This window comes from Arvicanthis niloticus, chromosome 1 (genome assembly GCF_011762505.2).
Source record: "Arvicanthis niloticus isolate mArvNil1 chromosome 1, mArvNil1.pat.X, whole genome shotgun sequence".
NCBI classification, from domain to species: domain Eukaryota; kingdom Metazoa; phylum Chordata; class Mammalia; order Rodentia; family Muridae; genus Arvicanthis; species Arvicanthis niloticus.
In genome coordinates, this window is record NC_047658.1 from 142,820,465 (window position 1) to 142,841,323 (window position 20,859).

The window sequence follows — 20,859 nt, forward strand, 5'->3', positions numbered from 1 at the left end:
AAGCATGGGAGATTTGAGCCCCATCAGAGAGTACCAAACATTCTCGTTCAAATTACGAATAAGTGAGGCTGTGTCTTCCAAAACACTAACTTTGGCTGGCTCCTAGGGGATAGGAAAGCCTCTGAAGACAGAAGATTGAGAAGGGAAAACTACAAATCCCAGGAAGCTCAAGGAACAACCTAAAACTCCCAGCATGCCTTAAGGCCCACACGGCGGCTGCGCAGACTGGCGCGCGGGTGCTCCTGGGATGTCAGCATGGCGGCGTTCGCAGATTTTGATCTAAGAGCGGGCTCAGACCTGAAGGCTTTGCGCGGACTCGTGGAGACTGCTGCTCACCGTGAGTCTGCTGGCTTCGCGCTGTCCCCCATATCATCCAGCTTTGTTTGGTAGTGTTTTTCAGGCGGCATTCGGGTCTCTCGTAGGATCTGCCTGCCGTCCCTAGAGGCAGATAATAGTTGCAGTATCACTCCGATCCCCTGGGTGAGAAACCCAGGCTCTTGACAAAGCTGTTGTAGCTTGTGTTTGCCCCATCATTCGTGCAGACGGAAAGATCAGAGGCCTAAGGGGGTCGAGGGATTGGCATAGAGCCTGCGAACTGATGAATGATAGAAACGGGGACTGGGCGCCTAAGCCGGTGCTTTTAATAGCAGCCCTTTTTGAGTCACACATTTGTCAAATACAGAAAGCTGAGTCTCGGGCAGTTCTGCTGTGGAAGCTTAGCTTAGAGGATGGGAAGAGTGTTACCTGATTTCTCTCGAGCATCATAAGTGCCTTGAGCATTGATCATTTGAGTTCTTTTTTTTTTTTTTTTCAATTTTTTTTTTTTTTTTTGTCATTTGAGTTCTTTTTTTTTTTTTTTCAATTTTTTTTTTGGGGGGGGGCGTTTTCGAGACAGGGTTTCTCTGTGTAGCCCTGGCTGTCCTGGAACTCACTCTGTAGACCAGGCTGGCCTCGAACTCAGAAATCCGCCTGCCTCTACTTCCCAAGCACTGGGATTAAAGGCGTGCCCCACCACTGAGTTCTTACCTGGCATAGGGCCTGCCAAATAATAGATTCTCAAATTCCTTCGAGAGGAAGGAAAGTAGGGAGTTATTGGGCTGACTGATGAGAAGGACCAATATTTTGCCATTACCATGCATTATCTTTTAATATTAATATTCTATCATCCTGTCAGTATTTAGGCAGCTTAAAGACAAGAGTCATGACTTCAATGCATTGGGCACAGGGCACTAACACAAACAGTACACTAACTGTTGTGATGGTAAGGTAGGTCTATAGTATTCCTTGTCTCTTATTGTAGAGTACCTCAAAAGAGGTGTGAAGGAGTCATCGCTCCATTGCTCCTTAGGAAAGGTAGGAATAAAAGAACGGGCATCGCAGAAGAACTTAGGAAGAACTTGAGTTTTTAGCATTGTGTTAATATAAACCACAGCCTCAATATGTGCCTGGCTTCTAAATGTGGCAGCTAAATATGTGTACTCTTCTAAAATGCTGGTGCTGTTTCACTTAGTTCTCTTGACATTTGAGAGCTCTGCCTGCTGTTAATATCCCTTGACAGATGAAGAGCCTGAAACTTCACCTTAAGTAACAATAAACAGTAGGACTCTGCCTCCTGCCCCACCCCCTTATTTTCCAGGGCTTTGTGTGTGCTAAGCAAGCATTCTAACACTTAGCTACATCTCTAGTTTCATCACATATTTCTTAAGTAATCTGTTTTTCTTTTCAGTTGGATACTCAGTTGTTGCCATCAACCACATTGTTGACTTTAAGGAGAAGAAACAGGTAAAGTAGAATTTCTCTTGCCAATTGGTTACTAAATACACACATTTATAAATATTTGTGTCTGTGTTGGGAATATGGAACTAGAAACTAAGTGTAAGTACTAGTTGCTTTTCTTGTTGCTATGACCACATATCTGCAAAAGCAACTTAAACAAGGAGGAGTTTATTTTGCTTCTACTCTGCAGGTACAGTCTGCCATGGCAGTAGGAGCAGTAAGTGGCTGGTCACAGTTTCTCCTCAGGAAGCAGAAAGAGATGAATGCTGAGGCTCGGCTCACCTTCTCCTTTTCAGTTAATTCGCTCAGGACCCCAACCCATGAAGTAGCACACAATTCAGGGTGAAAACAGCATTATAGAAATAAACAGAGATGTGTTTCCATGGTCATTTCTAATTCAGTCAAATTGGCCATCAGGGATTTGTCATCCTATGTTTCTCTGTTGAGATAACATCTTCTATGTCTCACTCTGGCCAAGGATGACCTCCTGCCTCTGCCTTCCCAATGCTGAGATTACAGGCCCATGGCGAAGGCCTTATGCATTTTAGAAGGCATTGTACCAACTGAACTGTATCCCCAACCCTCAACTATATTTCTTTTAAAATCCTGTGTTTATTTAGCAATTGAATATATATTCATACAAATGACTTTTGTTTGTGAAAAACTCTAATGTAGCATAAGGATTTCTAATGAGTTTATACGAAGTTACTTTCAGAGATGTTTAAAAGTACATTGCTGTTAAATGAACTGAAAGCATAGTATCTTGTTTACTGTGCTGTGGTCTTATGAACTCATTGACTGATTTCTCTCTTTGATAGACTATCAATATGTATGTTTCTTTTTAGGCAAACTATATATATGTCATTTCTGACTTAAAGATTTGCTTGTTTTTTTTTTTTTTTTTTATTTTTTTTATTTTTTAGGGTTGTTTTGTTTTTCCTAACAGGGTTTTTATGTGTAGCCCTGGCTGTTCTGGAATGCACTCTCTAGATCAGGATGTCCTTGAACTCAGATCCTCCTGTCTCTGTCTATGAGTGCTGAAATTAAAAGCATCAGGCGTGCACCACCAAAGTCTGGCCTTTACTCTTATCATCTTAGCATCTGCTCTTAGTTTCTGCTCTTTAGTTTCTTTCCTTAAAAAAGAAAGAGAATACCCTGGAGAGATGGCTCAGGGGTTTAGAGCACTGACTGTTCTTCCAGAGGTCCTGAGTTCAATTCCCAGCCACCACATGGTGGCTCACAACCATCTGTAATGGGATCTGATGCCCTCCTCTGGTGTGTCTGAAGACAGCTACAGTGTACTCACATACACAAAATAAATAAATAATAATTCTTTAAAAAAGAAAGAAAGAAAGACAAAAGCCATTTAGTAATTTGAATACCTGAAGTTAGCTTTCTTTGATTTTTTTTTTCCTGAGAGGCACTTAAAGTGTTTTTCTGTGCTTCATTCTTTATCATGTAACCAGACAGCTGTATCTCATTTGTTGTAGGAAATTGAAAAGCCAATAGCAGTTTCTGAACTCTTCACAACTTTACCAATTGTACAGGTAGGCATTTTATCCTTTAACTGTAGTGTCTGTTCATTCATTTCAGACATGCCCACCCTCACCTGTTGTCTATAACTTGAGCCTTGCCTGCCTTCTCCTTCCAGTCAGGGATCACTGCATCAGTTTCCTACTGCCCATCAGGTCATGTTTGGTACTGTTCCTTCTCGAAGTCCTAGAGCTGTTACATTCTTCATCATGTGATTTACTGGATGAACATAGTGTCTTCTTCTGCTGTTATAAATTCCTGTAGAGCAAGCATGCTTTGTTGATCTTTACTGTCCTTACAATTTTTACTATTTTCCACTGGTAAAAAGACAGTCAATTGCATTTTATCTTTTTTAATAATTTGTTTGTTTGTTCATAGGGAAAATCACGACCAATTAAAATTTTAACAAGATTGACAATTATAGTTACAGATCCATCTCACTGTAATGTTTTGGTGAGTTTATTATTTTTCTCCATTTGCCTCTTAAACTGTATTAACTATATCGACTAATGTTAAATATTGTCGCATTCCATCTCACTCTATTCTTTCACCCCTTGAATCCCTCAAATCCATGATACCTGCCTGTGTCCCTTGTGTGTAGAAGCTGCACAATGTGTCTCTTCCAAAAAGCTAAAAGATGCCAACAAACAATGAAGAAATATTTTATGATTCCAGCATTCAGGGATTGTACATTTGAATATATTTTTTCATTCTTGTATATATTATCAGGTTTAAGGATTTCCTGTTAAACAGTAAACAAATGTGTTTTATTGGCATATTCACCTATCCTAGACCAAAAGTATTTTCTTTTATCTGGCATTTTAATTTATATTGAGCAGTATTTTTATTGTGAGCTTGTGTGTCATAGTCATGTGAATTACCCACAACATATGAAACGGTCTTAACTAGCTATGTCTACCAAATAATAATAACAACAACAGAAAAGACAAATTAAACTAATTCCACTGAGGGCTGTCTTATTGTTTTTCTTGTGATAAAACACCATGACCAAAAGCAGCTTAGGGAGGAAATGTGTATTTCAGCTTACAATTCAGCATCATACTCCATCATTTCATTAAAAGAAGTCTGAACAGGAACCTGAGGCAGAAACCTGGAGGAACTGATGCAGAGGCCGTGGAGGAACACTGCTTACTGTCGTGCTCCTCATGACTTGTTCAGTCTGCTTTCTTATAGCACCCAGGACCACCATCCTAAGAGTGACACTGCCCATAATTAGCTGGCCTTCCCACATCAGTCATCAAGAAAATGCACCACAGGCTTGCCCACAGGCTTGCCCACAGGCCAGTTTGGTGGGGGCGTTTTCTCAATTAGGTTCCCTCTTCCCAGGTGCCTCTAGCTTTAAGTTGACAATGGCCAGCACAATTGTCCTCTTGCCTGCTTGACACACAAAAACATCACTGTTAAGCCATTACCTTTCCTTTGTTGTTCATCACCAGGATCTCATATGTGTAATGGTATCGTAATATAAAACATTCCAACTTTTGAAACTCCAATAGTCTTTAAAAATGCAAACACTTCAAAAGTTCAGTCTCAACAGGCTGTATTGGCATACACTCCTTTAATCCCAGTACTGAAAGTTCAAGCTTCTCTAAAATATCCAAAGTCTCCCTAAACTCAAAGTCTCTTTACTATGAGCTCTGTATAATAAAAAATAAGATACATTCTTTCTTACTCCAAGAAACTGGGCATCACCTGTCTCTGTGTTTTCTTTCCCATACATACAAAGCTGCAAGCTTACAGCCTCTAGAGTTTAGTCATGTTTTTTATAGTGGAAAAAAGTTCATTGATTACTTTGTACAGTACAAAGTTGTCTCTGGATTTACCCTTTGTTTTATTTAAAAAAAAAAAAAAAACAAGTAATTTAGTAATTTAGCATTCCTCTATATTCTCTGAATGGTTACAGATTTGGGTTAAAAAGGATGTTTATTCCCTAAACAGCTCCCATCTTTGTTACCTTGAATCAGTCATGGAAATCTAGCCACGGTCTAGGACTTCTAAGTGTATGCTCTCCTATGTCATCTCTCAAGTGAGTGGTGGGGAACACAGGGACTTGAAGCCAGGTGTGGTACCTCAGCACTCAGAAGGCTGAGACGGGTTTAGTATTGATAGACGACCGAGCATCTGTTTGTATTTTTGTTACTGTACGATAACATTCCTTGTCTTATAGAGAGCAACTTCTTCAAGGGTCCGGCTGTATGATATTGTTGCAGTGTTTCCAAAGACAGAAAAACTTTTTCATGTAAGTGACAGGTAAAACAGTAGCGTTTTCTCAATATATATATAAAATCTTGTTATACCACAGTAGGTACCCTGTTCTTTCCACTTGTATTTCATTTCTGTTGTTGTGGTAAAAGAACCAAGTAAAAAGCAACAGGGAGAAAGGATTAGTTATTGTCCGTCATCATGAGAAAGCCAAAGCAGAAGCTTCAAACAGCTGCTGATAGCATGTCTACAGTCCACAGCAGAGAAATGCATGTGTGTGTACTTGTTGCTTGTGCGAAGCTCTGTTTCTCCATTCTTAAACAGTTCAAGACACTACCATCACCACACTACTCCCTGCCTGGGGATTAGTCCTTCCCACAATGGACTGAGTTTTTACATATTGATTGTCTTAATTAGAATAATTCCCCATTGACATAATCTATGGCCAAATCAGTGTAGATAAGTCCCTCATTGAGAATCTCTTCCCAGGTGATTCTAGGTTGTGTCAAATTTACAATTAAAGCTGACATCGGGGCCCATCTGGAAACTTAGAACTTTCTGTTTGCAATCTAGGGTCTGGGATTTCAAAGGGCAGTGGTTCTCAAGCCTCCTAATGCTATGACCCTTTAGTACAGTTCCTCATGTTATGGTGACCCCTAACTATAAAATTATTTAAAATGCCACCTTATAACTGTAATTTTGCTCCCATTATGAAGATATCCTACATAAATATATGTAGGATATCTTATATATGACACCTGTGAAAGGATCTTTCAACTCTCTGTCTAAGGGGTTGAAACCCATGGGTTGAAAACCACTGTCATAGGGCCATATTTCAGTGGCATGTTGGTTTGGTTTGGTTTGGTTTGGTTTGGTTTGGTTTGGTTTGGTTTTAGCCATCCTGGTAGACATTTGATGGAATCGGTGTAAAATAGCTCATGAGTTTTCTCCTGTTTCTTTCTCTATACTTTGTTCACTTAACATTTATTCTTGGTATCATCTCTTTTACTCAGTAACCACTTCAATTTCTGGCCTTACCTACTCCTACCAGTGATAGAAAAAAAAGGGGCAAGCCCCTCTCTGGTCCAGCTTCCTCCTCTGCAAGCTCTGAGATGTAAGCCATATGCCAGTGACTGTCAGCCCTTAGTCTTCCAGAAGTCCCTCAGAACCAGTCACATACCAATATGATGCCCTCGGTGCTCTTGAGAGCCTTTGTGAATTGAGTTCCTTTTGTTTTAGAATTGACTTTTTGTTCCTTTTTTAGAGGAAAGAGAGCTTAGCTCACTTTGTCTTCAGGACTGCCCCTGTCCTTTTAAATGATTACAGTGGGAAGAAAAACCTGAAATACTTATGTTTTACTGACAGAAATGAGGTATAATTACTTTTAGATGGAGTTATGAATGGTTTTCTAACTTAGGCTCAAACAGGTTCTATCTGCCAAAATAATATTGCAGGGAAAAATACTGGTCTTACATTTTTTTAATCTTACACCCACTTTTTAACTGTAGTGTTTTCTTTGTTGTTGTTGTTTATTTTTAAGATTGTAATTTAATTATGTTCTTCTTTCCTTTTCTTCCTCCAAACCCTCCCATGTACCCCTCTTCACTCTGTTTCAAATCCATGGCCATATATTTATTAATTTTTACTACATGCATATATGTCTCTAAATATAACTTGTTTAGTCCATATAATATTACTTTGTTTTTGGTCTAACTTTTTTTTTTTTAAAGCAAATTTTTAAAACCGTAGGCACATCTTTTTTCCCTGAGTTTATCCGCTAGAGGGAGCCATTGACTAAGGAGTCACAGTGTCTTGGTGCTCAGCCTCAACTGCTAATTATGTTAACCGAGGGAAACACCACACAACCTTAGGGTATCTCAGATGCCTGTACACACACAAGCCACACCACCCTGCCTTTGGTGGCTTCTTTTATGAAATTCAAGGTTATATTAATTCTCAAGTATTTGTGGTAGATTAAGGAACGATTAAGCAAGTAGTTAATCATCAAAGACCTCTGTGGGCCAGGCATGGTGGCCTTTACGACCAGAACTCCACTACCCGCATTTCAGAGGCAGAAGCAGTAGATCTCTGTATTTGAGCCCAGCTTGTTTACATAGTGAGTTCTAAGACAACCACCACCCCTGGCATGAAAGTAGCTTTTAAAAGTTCTGGTCTTGTCCTGCTCCTGCAGTCTTTCAGACCTTGCCTTTGCAGGATGATGTTGAAAGATGTCTTCACAAATCTTCCAAGGTAGCATCCTCAGGACACAGTCTGAGTCTTTCAGCTTCAGATTTCTCTGAGATAATTATTAAATTACAGATTATTAGCTCTAATCTGCTGATTGAATCACTGGAAATACAGCCTCGCCAGCTCCATTTGTGATAGTTTTAGGTGAATCCTGTGCACAGGTGCATTTGAGAGGTACTGTGTATGGGCAGCTCTGCCTGGGCAAGCCTGACTTTTCCTTGTGTGGAATGATAAATGCTGACACCAATCAAAGACACCCAGGGTAAAGGGTAGCAGCCCTACCCTCCTGGGCCCTATGTACCATAACAATAAAATATGCATATGCTTGGATATTTTCATGGTAACAAACTTTTCTTAAACCATCATAGATGTCTCTGTTCTCTCCTAAAAAAGGTTAAAGATGGCTAAGTAAATTCATAAACAACCTGCCAATTTCCTGAGAAAATTGAGATACTCCAAAACTATTTTAGACATAATTCAATCATTTTAATGATTTGGGGAATATTGGATTAAGCCTCCTCAGGTACTAAGAACATGGGTATGTGCCCCTGCATCACATAGTTCTTTGAATGAACCAGTTGAACATCTGGATTGATAGAAAGTTAAATCACCAAATAATTCAGTCTGAGACATTTTAAATTCAAGAGGTCAGAGGAACCAAATGAGACTGTCCTCTGGGGCTGAAAGTTAGCAGCGATATCCTTCCACCAGTGCCTTCCCCATAGGTGAGAGGAAGACACAAGCAGTGCATGATGGGAAGTAACCCAGTTCAGCCTTACTAGGGAGTCATTGAACAGGGTTATTAAAAATACACCATCTTTTCATTAAAACTAATTAGGTTTCTGAGAGTAACTTCAAACAGCATAGTAGTATATGTATAAAAACCATGCCTTCCCAACTAAAACTTCTCCAGAGGCAGCCAACACTGACTTTCTCATACATCTCCTCAGAAATACCTCCCCCGATACAGCTCCCTGCTCGATCACTCCAGAGGTGACTACTACAAGCATTCTTTTGTGTTTTTTTTTTTTTTCCAGAAATACATACCTACTTCTTGTCCCCTGTCTCCCTCTGTCTTTCCTGTTACCATGCTTTTTATACCTTACAGTATATGAGATCTGTAATTACAAATGTACCTCGTCCTTTAGAACAGTGCCATATTCTGCTCTTTAAGAGACCAAGAGGGTCATAATTTACTTAAGTGAAATGGATAGGTTTTTTAATTCTATCCTCATTTATGATTGGTCTGGCAATGACCATTCTTGATCTATTGTCCCTAGCCTGTGTGGAATTTCTAGCTATAGAATATAATCCTAGAGTCTCTGTACAATACGTGTTTATAGGTGATAGTGCTGCACTAAGCATATCAGTTTCAGTGCTTACCGAGCCTGTGGCCCAGTGGTGACTCAGCTCAGTGCCTTTTCAGAGCTTTTCTTCAGTGACTCCTTGTGAGTTAGACAGCCGCAGCAGTTGAGATGGGCAGCTTCTTTAGGAGCCAAGGGTTTCTGTCAGGCATAGTTTCTCAGGCTTACAGTAACTATGCCTGTGTTCAAGCCAGATGGTCTTCGGTCATCACTAAGCCATGGGGCTGGCACAAGAATGACTGAAGCTTCTCATTCTGAGGAAAATGGATGAGATGTGACATCTGTCGCTGCTGAAGAATTCTGCCCATCTTACTGGTATTACAGACACCGACTTAGCCAGAATGCATCAGCACTCTTGGTTTAATTATTTTTTTTCTTATGTTTATAAAAGTATTCTCCTGCATGTGTACATGTACATCATATCTTTGCCTAATGTTCACAGAGGCTAGCAGAAGGTGTTGGATTCCCTGAAACTGGAATTATTGATCATTGTAAGCCATCATGTGGGTTCTGGGAACTGAACCCAAGTCCTCTGAAAAAGCAACAAATAATTGCTCTTAACTGCCCAGCCATCTCTTCAGCCCCAATAGTAATATTGTCAACATGGTACAGAGCAGCCAGTTCCTTTTACCTCTGTAATCTGATCCTAAGTCACCAACTCATTCCTATGTAAGAACTCATCCGTATATAAAGCAGTGGCGGAATGATTATCATCTAGACCTCTGCTGACTTGCAGTATCTGCTGACTTGCTATAATCTTTCAATACCTTTGCTTCCCTCCCTGAGTATTTTGTTTATCTTGGCTGCCGTATTTGTCTTGTTTATTTCTTATGTGGTATATACAAGTACTTTTAAAACTCTTAGAGGTGAGTGCAGAGAATTTAGCTCAACAAACAATGATAAAAATGCACTCTCATTTGATTTCTCTCAGCTCTGCTTGAACTCATTGTTAAACTGTTTCTGTGAGTATATGAAGAAAAGGCCATCAGCCGTGCTGGGCTATTTCTTAGCCACAGAGTAGTCTAGTTAGAACTACAAGCCTGGGTGACTCCTGGCAGAAAGATGCTCAGGAAAATGGCTTTTGGAGACATGCACCGTGCATGCATTCATCCTGGCCTTCCAGTTCCTGGGACTTCAGAACAGTTACCTTCAAATATTCAAAGGAATATTCTAGATACTGATCCTAACTAACCAGCTCATTCATATATATAAACTTTGAGTTAGGGGCCTTCAGGTCCTGACTTTTGAGAATTAAACCATCCAAGCCACGCCTGAAAGAATAGTAAACAACTGGCCTTGTAATAGGTTTATTACAGTTCAACACAGAACTATCATGACATCTGCAGAGTAAGCCATTCTATTTATGGTTCTGTATATTGGGTATAATCATGTCTTTCATTCCAGTGAGTGCCAGTTTTCTGTTAATCTATTTTTTCTTCTTGGCAGGTTGCTTGTACACATTTAGATGTGGATTTAGTCTGTATAACTGTAACAGAGAAATTACCATTTTACTTCAAAAGACCCCCTATTAATGTGGTAAGTGTTGCTCTTAGTGTTCTGAACTTGGATCTTTAGAAACTTGTGTCTGCTAATAGAAAAGAAACAGAAGAAACTTATGTTCCTGGGAAACCGGAACCTGGGTAATTGGTAATTGGAGCAGTTTTAGAAAAGAGAATTTTGGTTTTCTAAGCTGAACAAAAGAAGAAGAAAGCTTAAAATTGAAAGTATCTAAGGTGGGAGCTGCCGGGTTGCTCAGTGCATAGTGCTTCCTGTGCAAGCATGAGCTCCTTAGTTCAAATCTCCAGCACCCACATTAACACCAGGCAGCATGACAACCTACTTTTAATCTCAGTGTGGGGGAAACAGACAGGAGCAATCTGACTAGCTAGACTGAGTCAGGCAGCTCTGAGTCAGGTGAGAGGCCCTGCCTCAGTAGATACTGTAAAGAGCAACTGAGGAAGACGCCTCTGGCTCCTATACATGCCGTGCACACAGATACACATATGAGAACACACACACACACAAGAAAGGAGAGTATCTGAGCTGAGTGTGCTGGCGCTCCAAGCTACTCAAGAGGCGCTTGAGCCAGAAGTTCAAGACCAGCAGCAGCGCACTTAGACCTTGTCCCAAAAAACAAGAAAGGAGTCCGTTAACTATTGAGATGTGTTTTGAAAAGCTTAGGAACTAAAATTTATAAAAAATATTTCTCAAATCAATACTTAATAACGAGAGATACTTTAAACCTCAATATTGACATTAAGATGGAAAAGAAAAGGTAAAGAAAGACACAGAGACTCCTTGAGACACCAGAAAATTGAGATACAAAAGGAAGTGGTGTGAAGTCACCAGGGAGTGGGATTACAGTGTGCACTGAGGCATGCTGGCTCCCAGAAGAACCATTACAATGGGGGAGCCATGTGTTCAGGGATTTTTTTTTATCTTCCTCTTGACATAGACTTTTCTCATTATTCTAATATTTTCTCTTTTTTTCTATTCCTTCATCTTTTATCTGCCCTATTGCCTTCTAAGTCTCACACTCAGCTCCACACCCCCACCCCCAACCCCACCCCCCAACCCTGTTTCCTTGATAGAAAGGTAGCATTACCTCACACCAGTAACTGATCTGGTAGTTATGAGGTCAGTGCAGCTGGTAACGATTTGCTTTGCTGGTCAGAACCTAAAAATATTGTTTAGCATAGTGACTTCCAGAACTCAGTTATGTTATCAAAAACTATTATCCAAGAAAAAAAGTTTAGCAAGTATTCCAAAGCCCATGTTGACTTATGTCAGGATTCAATTATTATTTTCAAAGTGGACAGTTTTCTTACTCTTTACCTGTTGTAGAATTGTATCTTCACTGTGCATCTCCCTTTCCTCCTGCGGAATTTCTGCTCAATCCTGAGGATTAGGGACAACAATGAGGGGAGTGAATTGTCCATCGGGTGTGGAAAGTGTGAGATGACTTATGTTTTAAGTGTATGCTACTAAGATGGTTTTTGAAAAGTGCCAAAACTGTATAGAGAAAACCATCCAACAGCTCCGGTGAGCATGCCGCTGAACCTGAACCCAGCCGAGTTGGTGGTGGCACTTCTGGATACCCCAGTCACCACCCCTCAGAATTGGGAATCTGTGGTGTGCAGCAGCTCACTTAGCACGTGAAGGCTGCTGACCCATCCAGCTTCGCTCACAGGCCTCAGACTGGCGCGACCTCCGTGGTCTACACACAGGAACAGTTCCCAAGCACTTGGTACTTCTGTACCACCGTTAGTAGAAAGGACCCGAGGTTAGGATCATCTTGTTGGCCTTGTTGTATTTATTTTTCCTGTCTTCAAAAAGTAGACTCTGTCTTAAAAGTTTGACTCTACTTTTTACCAGCCTCCAACTGCCAGTGCTTTCCACAAAACAGCATTCCAAGAATTAAATAGTACAGCCCACTGTGCATATTTTTGTTATATTTAACAATATTTTCATATAAATAACTAGGAGACCTATTTTCTAGACAGTTTGCCTGGACGAGATTATGCATGGTTTTGTGTCCTTGGCGGAGAAGAAACAGTGGCATGTGCTCGTCAAAGCATGGGAAGGAGCAGTGCACAGCATGTGATTCCCTGTGGCCAAGATGCTTGTTGTTAGTCATTAGGTAGTTGTCAGTGTTGGACAGGCACATATGAGGGGAGTGGGGTGCTAGGGTGGTGTGAGGACAGCAGCCCATAAGGTTGGCACAGGACAGCACCACCCGCCACTTCTCTTTTGAAGTACAGAAAAGTTGCTGTTAAGTGTTTAATATTTCTGGCATGATTCCCACCTACATTTTCAGTTTAAGAATTCTGAAAAATTTAAAAATTTGACAAGAGGGATATACAGTATTTAATGGTATCTGTTTTTTACATTTTGCATATGTTGTTTAATAAAAGCTAGATGGAGGCGTGGGCAGAAAGGCCGCCCAGGATTACGTTTTTAGTCTTCATCTGGTACAGAAGCCTGCACAGTGAGCAGTCCTGGAAGCAAAAAAGTCCCTTTAATGTATTCACTTACTGTGATTAAAGAGAGAAAACTAGAAACAGGTGCCTATATTTTCATTTGGGGCAAAGTGTATAATATAGGTATTATATATCATATAGGTGTGCCAAGACAGTAAGTACAGCATGGTAAAAACTGTGTGGTTCACACCATACACCCATTTAAAATTTAGTAAGACAACAATTGTCACTTGATGATGTCCAGAAAATTGAGAGAAATAAAGGACAAAGCCAGGGTCCTGACATGGTTTTCAGTAGCATGCACCAAAAGACATTCCTTCCCTCCTTGCATTTTGTATCAGTTATTTTTGTTGCTGAAATGTAACAAAAGCAATGTAACAGAAGAAGGATCTGTGTTGGTTCACACACTGTAGGGACACAGCCCAGCATGGGTGGGAAGGTGAGGCAGCACACAGCTACTTGGTGACTGCAAGGCAGCCGGAACATAGAGATACAGGACAGGAAGCAGGGTGGTCTAAAACCTTAGCAACCCACTTCCTCTAAATAAGTCCTACAGTGCCACCAACACATGGGTATATGAGAGAGATCGCCCATTCCAAGTACAGCATGGCTGAAATCAAGGTGTGAGCAGGCTGTACTGTCTCCAAAATCTACAAGGAGCCTTTCTTTGAGTCGTCCTGGTTGGTGGTGATTTGTTGACCCCAGTAACACCATTCTCTGTCTTTGTTGTAAACATGTTTTCCGTGTGTGTCTCTGATTATTGTATAAGAACATCGTCACCTCATTTGATCACACCTGCACTGACCAGGAACGGTGCACTCTGAGATACTGCAGGTTAGCGATGGGACATATCTTTTATGGATGGGACACAATCAGCTCACAGTACCCGGCTATCCCACTCTAGTGTTCATCCTATGATAATTTGAAACAGCCCACATCTATTAGTAAAGGCTTTCAAGTACTGTGCCTCTTGCACCTCTAGAGTAAGTACTAGGCAGCTGTAAAACAAATGGAACTTACAAGCTGACATGGAAAAGCTTTCAAATCAAGCAAGATAAGACTATAGCAAGCCACATTTTAGGTAACAAAAAAGAAAACATGACACGTATTCACAGTTGTTTATATTTATATGACCAAACTGGTTAAACATAGAAGAAATAAATGAAGGTGATTTCAGCAGTGGGGGCAGGGCAGTGTGAGCAAGGGGGACTCACTGTTTTCCTTATGTGGCTTTGCTCAGTGAGTCGGGATGATACACTGGAAGGCCCTCTATCCTGAGGTCAGCAGAGGCACTGGTTCTTCGGGCAAGCCATCAGCATGCTGTCCTGGAATAAACTATTGGTTTCCATTCTTCCTTCTCCAAAGCTTAGCTTAAGTTTTTAATACATGGAATTTTATTGCCAGTATCTCCTGATCCAAGGGTCACATGCTGCCCTTGCTGACATCATTGTGACTGTTATTTCTTAGAAGAAGAAAAAAAAAAAAAAACAACCTCATCATCTGCCTATTCAGGCACTTCTGTTCAGACACGAGAACAAAAGCCAATCAGGCAGGCTGTGTCATTCTCTGTGAAGACATTATTATGAACAATCACATGATGAGCTCACAGCAATTTACATAAAAATGCTCTCAGGAGCAGGAGACCAGGTAATGACTGTATTTTATTCATCTACAACGGTAAAGTTTTGTGAAAGAAATACAGCCTTCAATACCACATTATCTTTAATTTCTTTCTCAAGAGTTTTCTTAGCAATGTTAAAGGGAACCTGATTAATGTACCAAGACCAGAATCATATGTGAAGAAAATAAGCCGGCATTTCTATCCTATTTTCCCTGCTCCTCTCACTCAAAGGGAGTTTTTATTTTGCTGTAATTCCCATACAATTGTAAAAGTTTAAATTCACTCAACTAGAAGCACTTAGGGATCTGATCATCCAGCACCGTGTTGTTCACAGCCTTTATTCCCACCGTCTTCCTACTGCCCGGTGGTTTACATCTGCAGCTGGAAGGGTAGGGAGCCCCTGTGTCTAATTAACCTTGCCAAAAGAAGTAGCTGAGGAGTTAACTGGAAATGACCAAAACGATGCTTTTCTTTACCTGTGGATTTCCTTCACCAAGTTCATCCCAGTTCCTAGATATTCCACAGTGAACAGGATTGAGTGTGGCCGCAAGTTACAAGGAGGAGCTGTTGCAGCAGCTGTGAGACTATAAAAGGGGGGGCAAGGAAGTGAGGTACACGTGTAACTGCAGTGCCAGCATTGTTGCAGCAAAGGCCGTTCCTAGAAGGAATGCAAGCCAGAGAACTAGAAGTGGGAAAAACATGTAGGAAAATCTGTAGCCTTAAGATAGAGGACGAAATGAAAGGAAGATGGGGTCAGAGCCTGGAAAAAGAAGTTTCAAGGGAAGAGAACAGAAGGAGCCTTCGTTGTATACCTCTAGGTGACGTCAGGTCTGTGAGATCAGTCCCTTCACTCCTGGGGACTGAGCAGTGAGATGAACAGAAAGAAGCTCACCTACAGAGACTGGCACCGTCCTGCTTGGATGGGCCAGCTGTCCTCTCTGTTCTTGTCAGTGAGCCACTATAACCTACATAACTTTAGCAGTTCCTGTCTGATTCTTGCCTCCATACTAAAGCCTCTTCATGTTTCCCTTGCTTTCAGTGAACCTTAAACAGTGTTAAACAGCGTGGAGTGGGGACATGTCTGTGAGTCTCGGCCACAGGGCTTTTCTAAGTAGCGCCGTTTATCACAGGTAGCATTCTGTTAGCCATGGCCACCATTGTTCAGTTATTCAACTATGTGTAGTGAGTGACATAGCCGTGAGGTTCCCTGCTCCCGTTCCTCAGGCCCTTCAGGTCTTCATCTCCTTTTCCTTCATTCCTGGGTCAAGTTGCTTGGCTCTCTGTTGGCCCAGTTTCCCTGCATATGAGAAGCACATTCTTTTCTTTGGACCGTGTAAGTAGTAGCCCTGTGCTTCTCCACACCGCACACCTTGCTGTCCTCTGCCTCTGCAGTTCCTGTTTATGTAGGAAGCTTCCCACACTGACATAAGCTCTGTCATAAAGTAGAGCCTCGTGTCTATTTGTCTCACTTTGGGTAGGGGTACAGAGCTATGGGTCTTTGTTTAAGCCAGTCTCCTGCCGTGTAGGAGACATGCATAGAGGGGGAGAAGGGAGGTGGAGAGAGACTTCCGAGGGAAGTAGTTAATGTACTTGCTTTGACAGTTTACACTTTGTCTTCTTTATTTCTGGTAAAGGCAATTGAGCGAGGCCTGGGCTTTGAACTTGTCTATGGTCCTGCTATCCGAGACGCAACAATGAGAAGGTACACTATCTCCAATGCCCTCAATTTGATGCAGATCTGCAAAGGAAAGGTATAGTTCCAGCACCGAGGATGCTTTCTGCCTTGGTGGTTTAGTAGTGTATCCTTGCCTTAAGCAGAAAATTCTCAAGACATTAAATTCTTCAGTTTCAATGAGCTTTACAAGATTTTGTAAAAAAAAAAAAAAAAAAAAAAAAAAACTCTCAAGGGAGGAGTCAGATATGGAGGCAAGAAGTGGCGAAAGCCTCTAGTTTTGATAAGGGGTTTGTAGTTTGCCACAATGTAAAGGCTTCTAATATCTCTTGAGTGGATTAAAGTTACAGCTTTTAATTCATCTGCACTAAAATTTACTTACAAAGTTTATTCTGCTTTTCTTATTGGCTGCCTTGAGTGTGACCTGAGAGCTCTCAGTGCTTTCTCATTAACTAATTAAACTGAGTACTTCAGCCTTAAATGTTAAAACGGGGTTGCTGGACATTTGTTCTATACAATTCTTCAATTATTTTATTAATTATCTAAGATTAATACTGCTCACTTTCTGTTTTATAGAATGTAATTCTGTCCAGTGCTGCAGAAAGGGTAAGCATAGCATGGAATGCTTTGTCCCAGTAGTTATAAAATTTCACTACGCTTTTAGAACAACTGACAAAACTGTGATGAACTGTCTGTTTGTGCTTTTAACTGATTTGCCCATGGAAACTGCTAAATGTAACCCATTCATTTGGCCTTCAGGTTTTACCTATATATGTTTATATTTGTGAATTAACTAGAATAAATGATTTTATTTTTCCCTTTACCTTGTAAACAACCCTTTTTATGGTTTATTATATTTTTTAAAAACTTACCACAATTGTAAGGCTTACTTATCTTTGAATACTTAGTTGTATCTTACTTACTGTAAATAATTAAAATGTTGATAACATCTCATTTTATTTTCCATTTTTTTTATTTTAGCCTTTGGAAATAAGAGGACCGTATGATGTGGCGAACTTGTATCCTCTCAGTGTCCTGTTTAAAACCTGTTAGGTGTTGATCAGAGACAACTTCAGAAAGTAGTTCTCTCCTTCCATCTTGTGGGTCTTGGGCATCCATCCTAGGCCACAGGGTTGTCAGCAGGTCCCCTCACCTTCTGAGCCATCACATTGAACTAGAATTTTCCCTTAGGAAATGTAATCACAAGAGCTATTAGAATTTAGCCTGATGTTTCTCAGCCTTCAATTGTACATTGACTGATTGGCAGCCTCAGAAGCCAATCACAACAGTTGTAGCTTTCCTCATCCTTTCCTGGTTTTTGGATTAAGCAGCAGAGAAGAGAGACAAGGGACTGTACAGGATAAAACAGTTAAATGAGACTTCTCAGGTACGGGTCTCATTCAGGCTAAGAACTGCTGTAGAATTAGTCTGTGTGCCTCTGAGAGCAGGTGAGCAGTCCTTCGTTTGTGTTTGTGTTGTCTCATTTCCTTGGTTGACTCTGGGTTGAAGTCTTTAATGACCCTATCAGAGGGCTTCTGTTTGGGCTGTCTGAAAATGAAGGCAAGGCTGCTGTGTCCACAAATTGCCGCGCCATATTTCTCCATGGAGGTGAGCATGTTCTTACTTATAGTAGAATCTAAATGGTCTTGTTAGAGACAGGTTATCATCAAATAATTGAGATCTATGTGCTTTTATTATCCTCCCTACAGAGTTCCTATAGGGGTGTCTTCTCAACCAGTTCTAATCATACACCCTGTTCCTCACCCTCATCCCAGGCCTTCCTCTCTGTAGTGTGTGCATTATATGTACTTTACAGAGTGACTGTTGAATGTGTTCTTTCAAACTACACACTGCCCCCTGCCCATATCTTCAGAGGCTTTTAACATCCCTCCTGCTTCTTTCTGGATGGTCTTTCTCCATGCTTAAAAAGAAAAGCAATACATTTGAGAAACACAAGTGGGAATAGTAGTGTTAGTTTGACAGGATCCAGAACCATCTCATTCCAGAATTGCCTGTGAGGGGTTGTCTATTACAGTGAGCCCCCGAGAGTGCGAGGGTGTGGTTAGTGGGTGTGAGAAGACCTTACTTCCTGGGTAGAGATCCTGGATTGTATAAAATAGAGAAAGCAGGCCGAGCACTGGCACTCAAACGTGTGCTCCTTAGTTAGGAATGTGACATGGCCAGCGGCTTGAGGCCCCTGAGCCCCTCCCTACCACGATGGACTCTGCCCTTGCGCTGTGGGTGAAATAAACCGATTACTCTATGAGTTGCTCTTCTTATCAGAGTATTTTATAATAGGAACAGAAAAGAAACAAAAACATCAAACCATTAAGTAAAAAAAAAAAAAACCAGAAACTTAATTTTTTTAAAATCCAGCTATCTAAACTCAATCTATAACTTTTGTTTTTATTATAACTCAGAATGTTTCTTGTTTTGGCATACATGACCATGTATTTACTATTGTATATTTTGGGTAAGTTTTCCCCAAGGGTTTTTTTGGGGGGTGGGGGGTTATGTAAATATATTGGGTTACATAAGGCCATTTCTTTGCAACTTTAATAAGTGTGCTTTGAGCATATACCCCTCCATACCCCTCCATTAGTCTCTTGTGCATATTCCCCACCACTCAACACCCCTCACAGCTATTAGTCCCCTTCACGCATGTTAGTTACACTTCCCACACCCCTCACACCCCCATTAGTCCTCTTTGTGCAGATCCCCTTCCTAACCCCAGACTGGTCCTTCTGGGCGTACTCCCTCACATCACCTCCCATCATTAGTCCCCTTGATCCTGAGACAGTTCCCTCTGACTCCTGGACTTCTTCCATGGTCTGCACATGCATGGTTTGTGTGCCCCAGTGGAGTGTGAGGCCCATGGTGAGGCAGAGCTCACGTCTCCTGCAATGCTGCTCTTCCTCCTTCCTCCTCACCACACCCTTCCTCCGAGTCAGTTTTCAGTGTGCTCCTTAGTTCATCAGGCAGGTGATTGTCCTGTGTGCCTTCACTCTAATGCTCTATTGTAGTGTGCTTACCCAGCATTTTGAACATTTAAGAACCCCTGTTAAGGATCTTATATTCTGCATATGACAGTGCCTGGCCTGTTAACATGTGCTTAAGACAAGTTGTCTAACTCTGCTGCCAAACTGACCGGTGCATACAAATCAATCCCTCCTTTTTCCTTCATTATTAGCGTGCATAAGGGTTGATAAGCATGAGCGTGTGAGATGGCTCCTGTACTCCAGACCATTGTTGTTCGGTACACAGGTACATTGGTAACCTAGTGAGAGTGACGGCGTGTGCCGTAGAGTGAGGTGAGCACAGCCCTTGCTGTGGGAGCAGTGCAAGTGACCAGTGCCTGTGGCTGGTTCTAACTACATGCGATGCCGTGGAGAGAGCGATGGAGAATCCCTGCTCTGCAGCTTATCTAAGAGGACGTCCAACTTAGAAAGGAACTAGATGGAAAACATACTGATCCTGAATGGCATCTGCACCCTGAGAGCTCCTCACCCGTGGTTTCTGTGCTTTTCTTAGTTACCGGGCTGTAGACCAAAGACAATGGGGTAATGCTGGTTAAACCAACACCTGCAGACTCAGCTCTTAGGCTGAGGCAGGAGCATCTGAGTTGGCTAGACTGTGTAAGGAGTTCGAGGTCAGCCTGGGCTACATGGTGAAATCCTGCCTCAAAAAACAGAAATAAGTAACAGTGGGTTTTTTATCTTTATTCTATGTGATTTCTATCTTACAGAAACTAGAAAAACTGCTTTTGGAATTATTTCTACAGTGAAAAAACCTCGGTCATCAGAAGCGGATGATGAATCTCTTCCAGTGTGCAAGAAAGCTAAATGTGAGGGCTGAGAAGACGGCCTGACTCTGTCGCACTGCCTCCTCCCCTTCATAGCTCGTCAGTCACTGCAAAAATAAAACTCTGCTGAGTTGATATTTTCATTAAACTAGAAACCAACAGTCTATAAAAGCAGTTTTATATTCAAACCATTAAAACAGCAAATAAAACCCAGTGAAGCATTTTTAAAGACTAACAGTTTAATTAATTTAGATATACTTTAAGAGAAAACTATTTTATACTTCATGTAAGTAATAATAATAGGTACACTGAAATAAGATGCCTTGGTATTGTAAGACATTGAAAATTAATAAATTAATGCTTTTCTACTTTGTACATACAGATTTTTAAATCTTATCCAAAAAAAAGTAGTTATTTTGAAGACTGTTATGGGGTGACTTTAGCCAACTGATTATTTTTTGTACTTTCATGTACTGCTTTTAAAACCTTCCTAAAGGACTCCTGAGCTTGTAAAAGCAGAAGGGCACTCATAAGAGTTACTTGTCCCCTTGATTCACTCCCTCCTGCCTTCAAGTTGTCCTTAAGATATATTCCTCCCTTTAGTGAGAAATTCCTCAATAGCTAATAGTGATTTTCCTAGT

General features: G+C 41.0%; 1 protein-coding gene across 2 annotated transcripts; it reads left to right on the forward strand.

The window, feature by feature from the left end:
- The first annotated feature begins 225 nt into the window (after positions 1–225).
- Positions 226–20,441, forward strand: Rpp30 (ribonuclease P/MRP subunit p30). Of its 2 annotated transcripts, XM_034520485.2 has the most exons (11): positions 226–337; positions 1,727–1,782; positions 3,267–3,323; positions 3,688–3,762; positions 5,498–5,569; positions 10,590–10,679; positions 16,379–16,495; positions 16,993–17,022; positions 17,398–17,435; positions 17,945–18,024; positions 20,162–20,441. In XM_034520485.2, exons 1-11 carry the CDS (start codon positions 256–258, stop codon positions 20,269–20,271), a joined length of 807 nt encoding a protein of 268 aa, XP_034376376.1. In that variant the 5' UTR covers positions 226–255; the 3' UTR covers positions 20,272–20,441. The 2 variants fall into 2 exon arrangements, with proteins under 2 accessions (XP_034376376.1, XP_076775654.1); XM_076919539.1 differs by lacking the exon at positions 3,267–3,323.
- The last annotated feature ends 418 nt before the right edge of the window (positions 20,442–20,859 follow it).

Bases quoted from the DNA above. Each gene is read 5' to 3' on its own strand.
- Rpp30 (XM_034520485.2), top strand. From the start codon at position 256: ATGGCGGCGTTCGCAGATTTTGATCTAAGAGCGGGCTCAGACCTGAAG. The intron at 3,324-3,687 runs GTAGGCATTTTA...GTTTGTTCATAG, and splicing joins CAACTTTACCAATTGTACAG to GGAAAATCACGACCAATTAA. The intron at 17,436-17,944 runs GTATCCTCTCAG...TGACCCTATCAG, and splicing joins CCGTATGATGTGGCGAACTT to AGGGCTTCTGTTTGGGCTGT.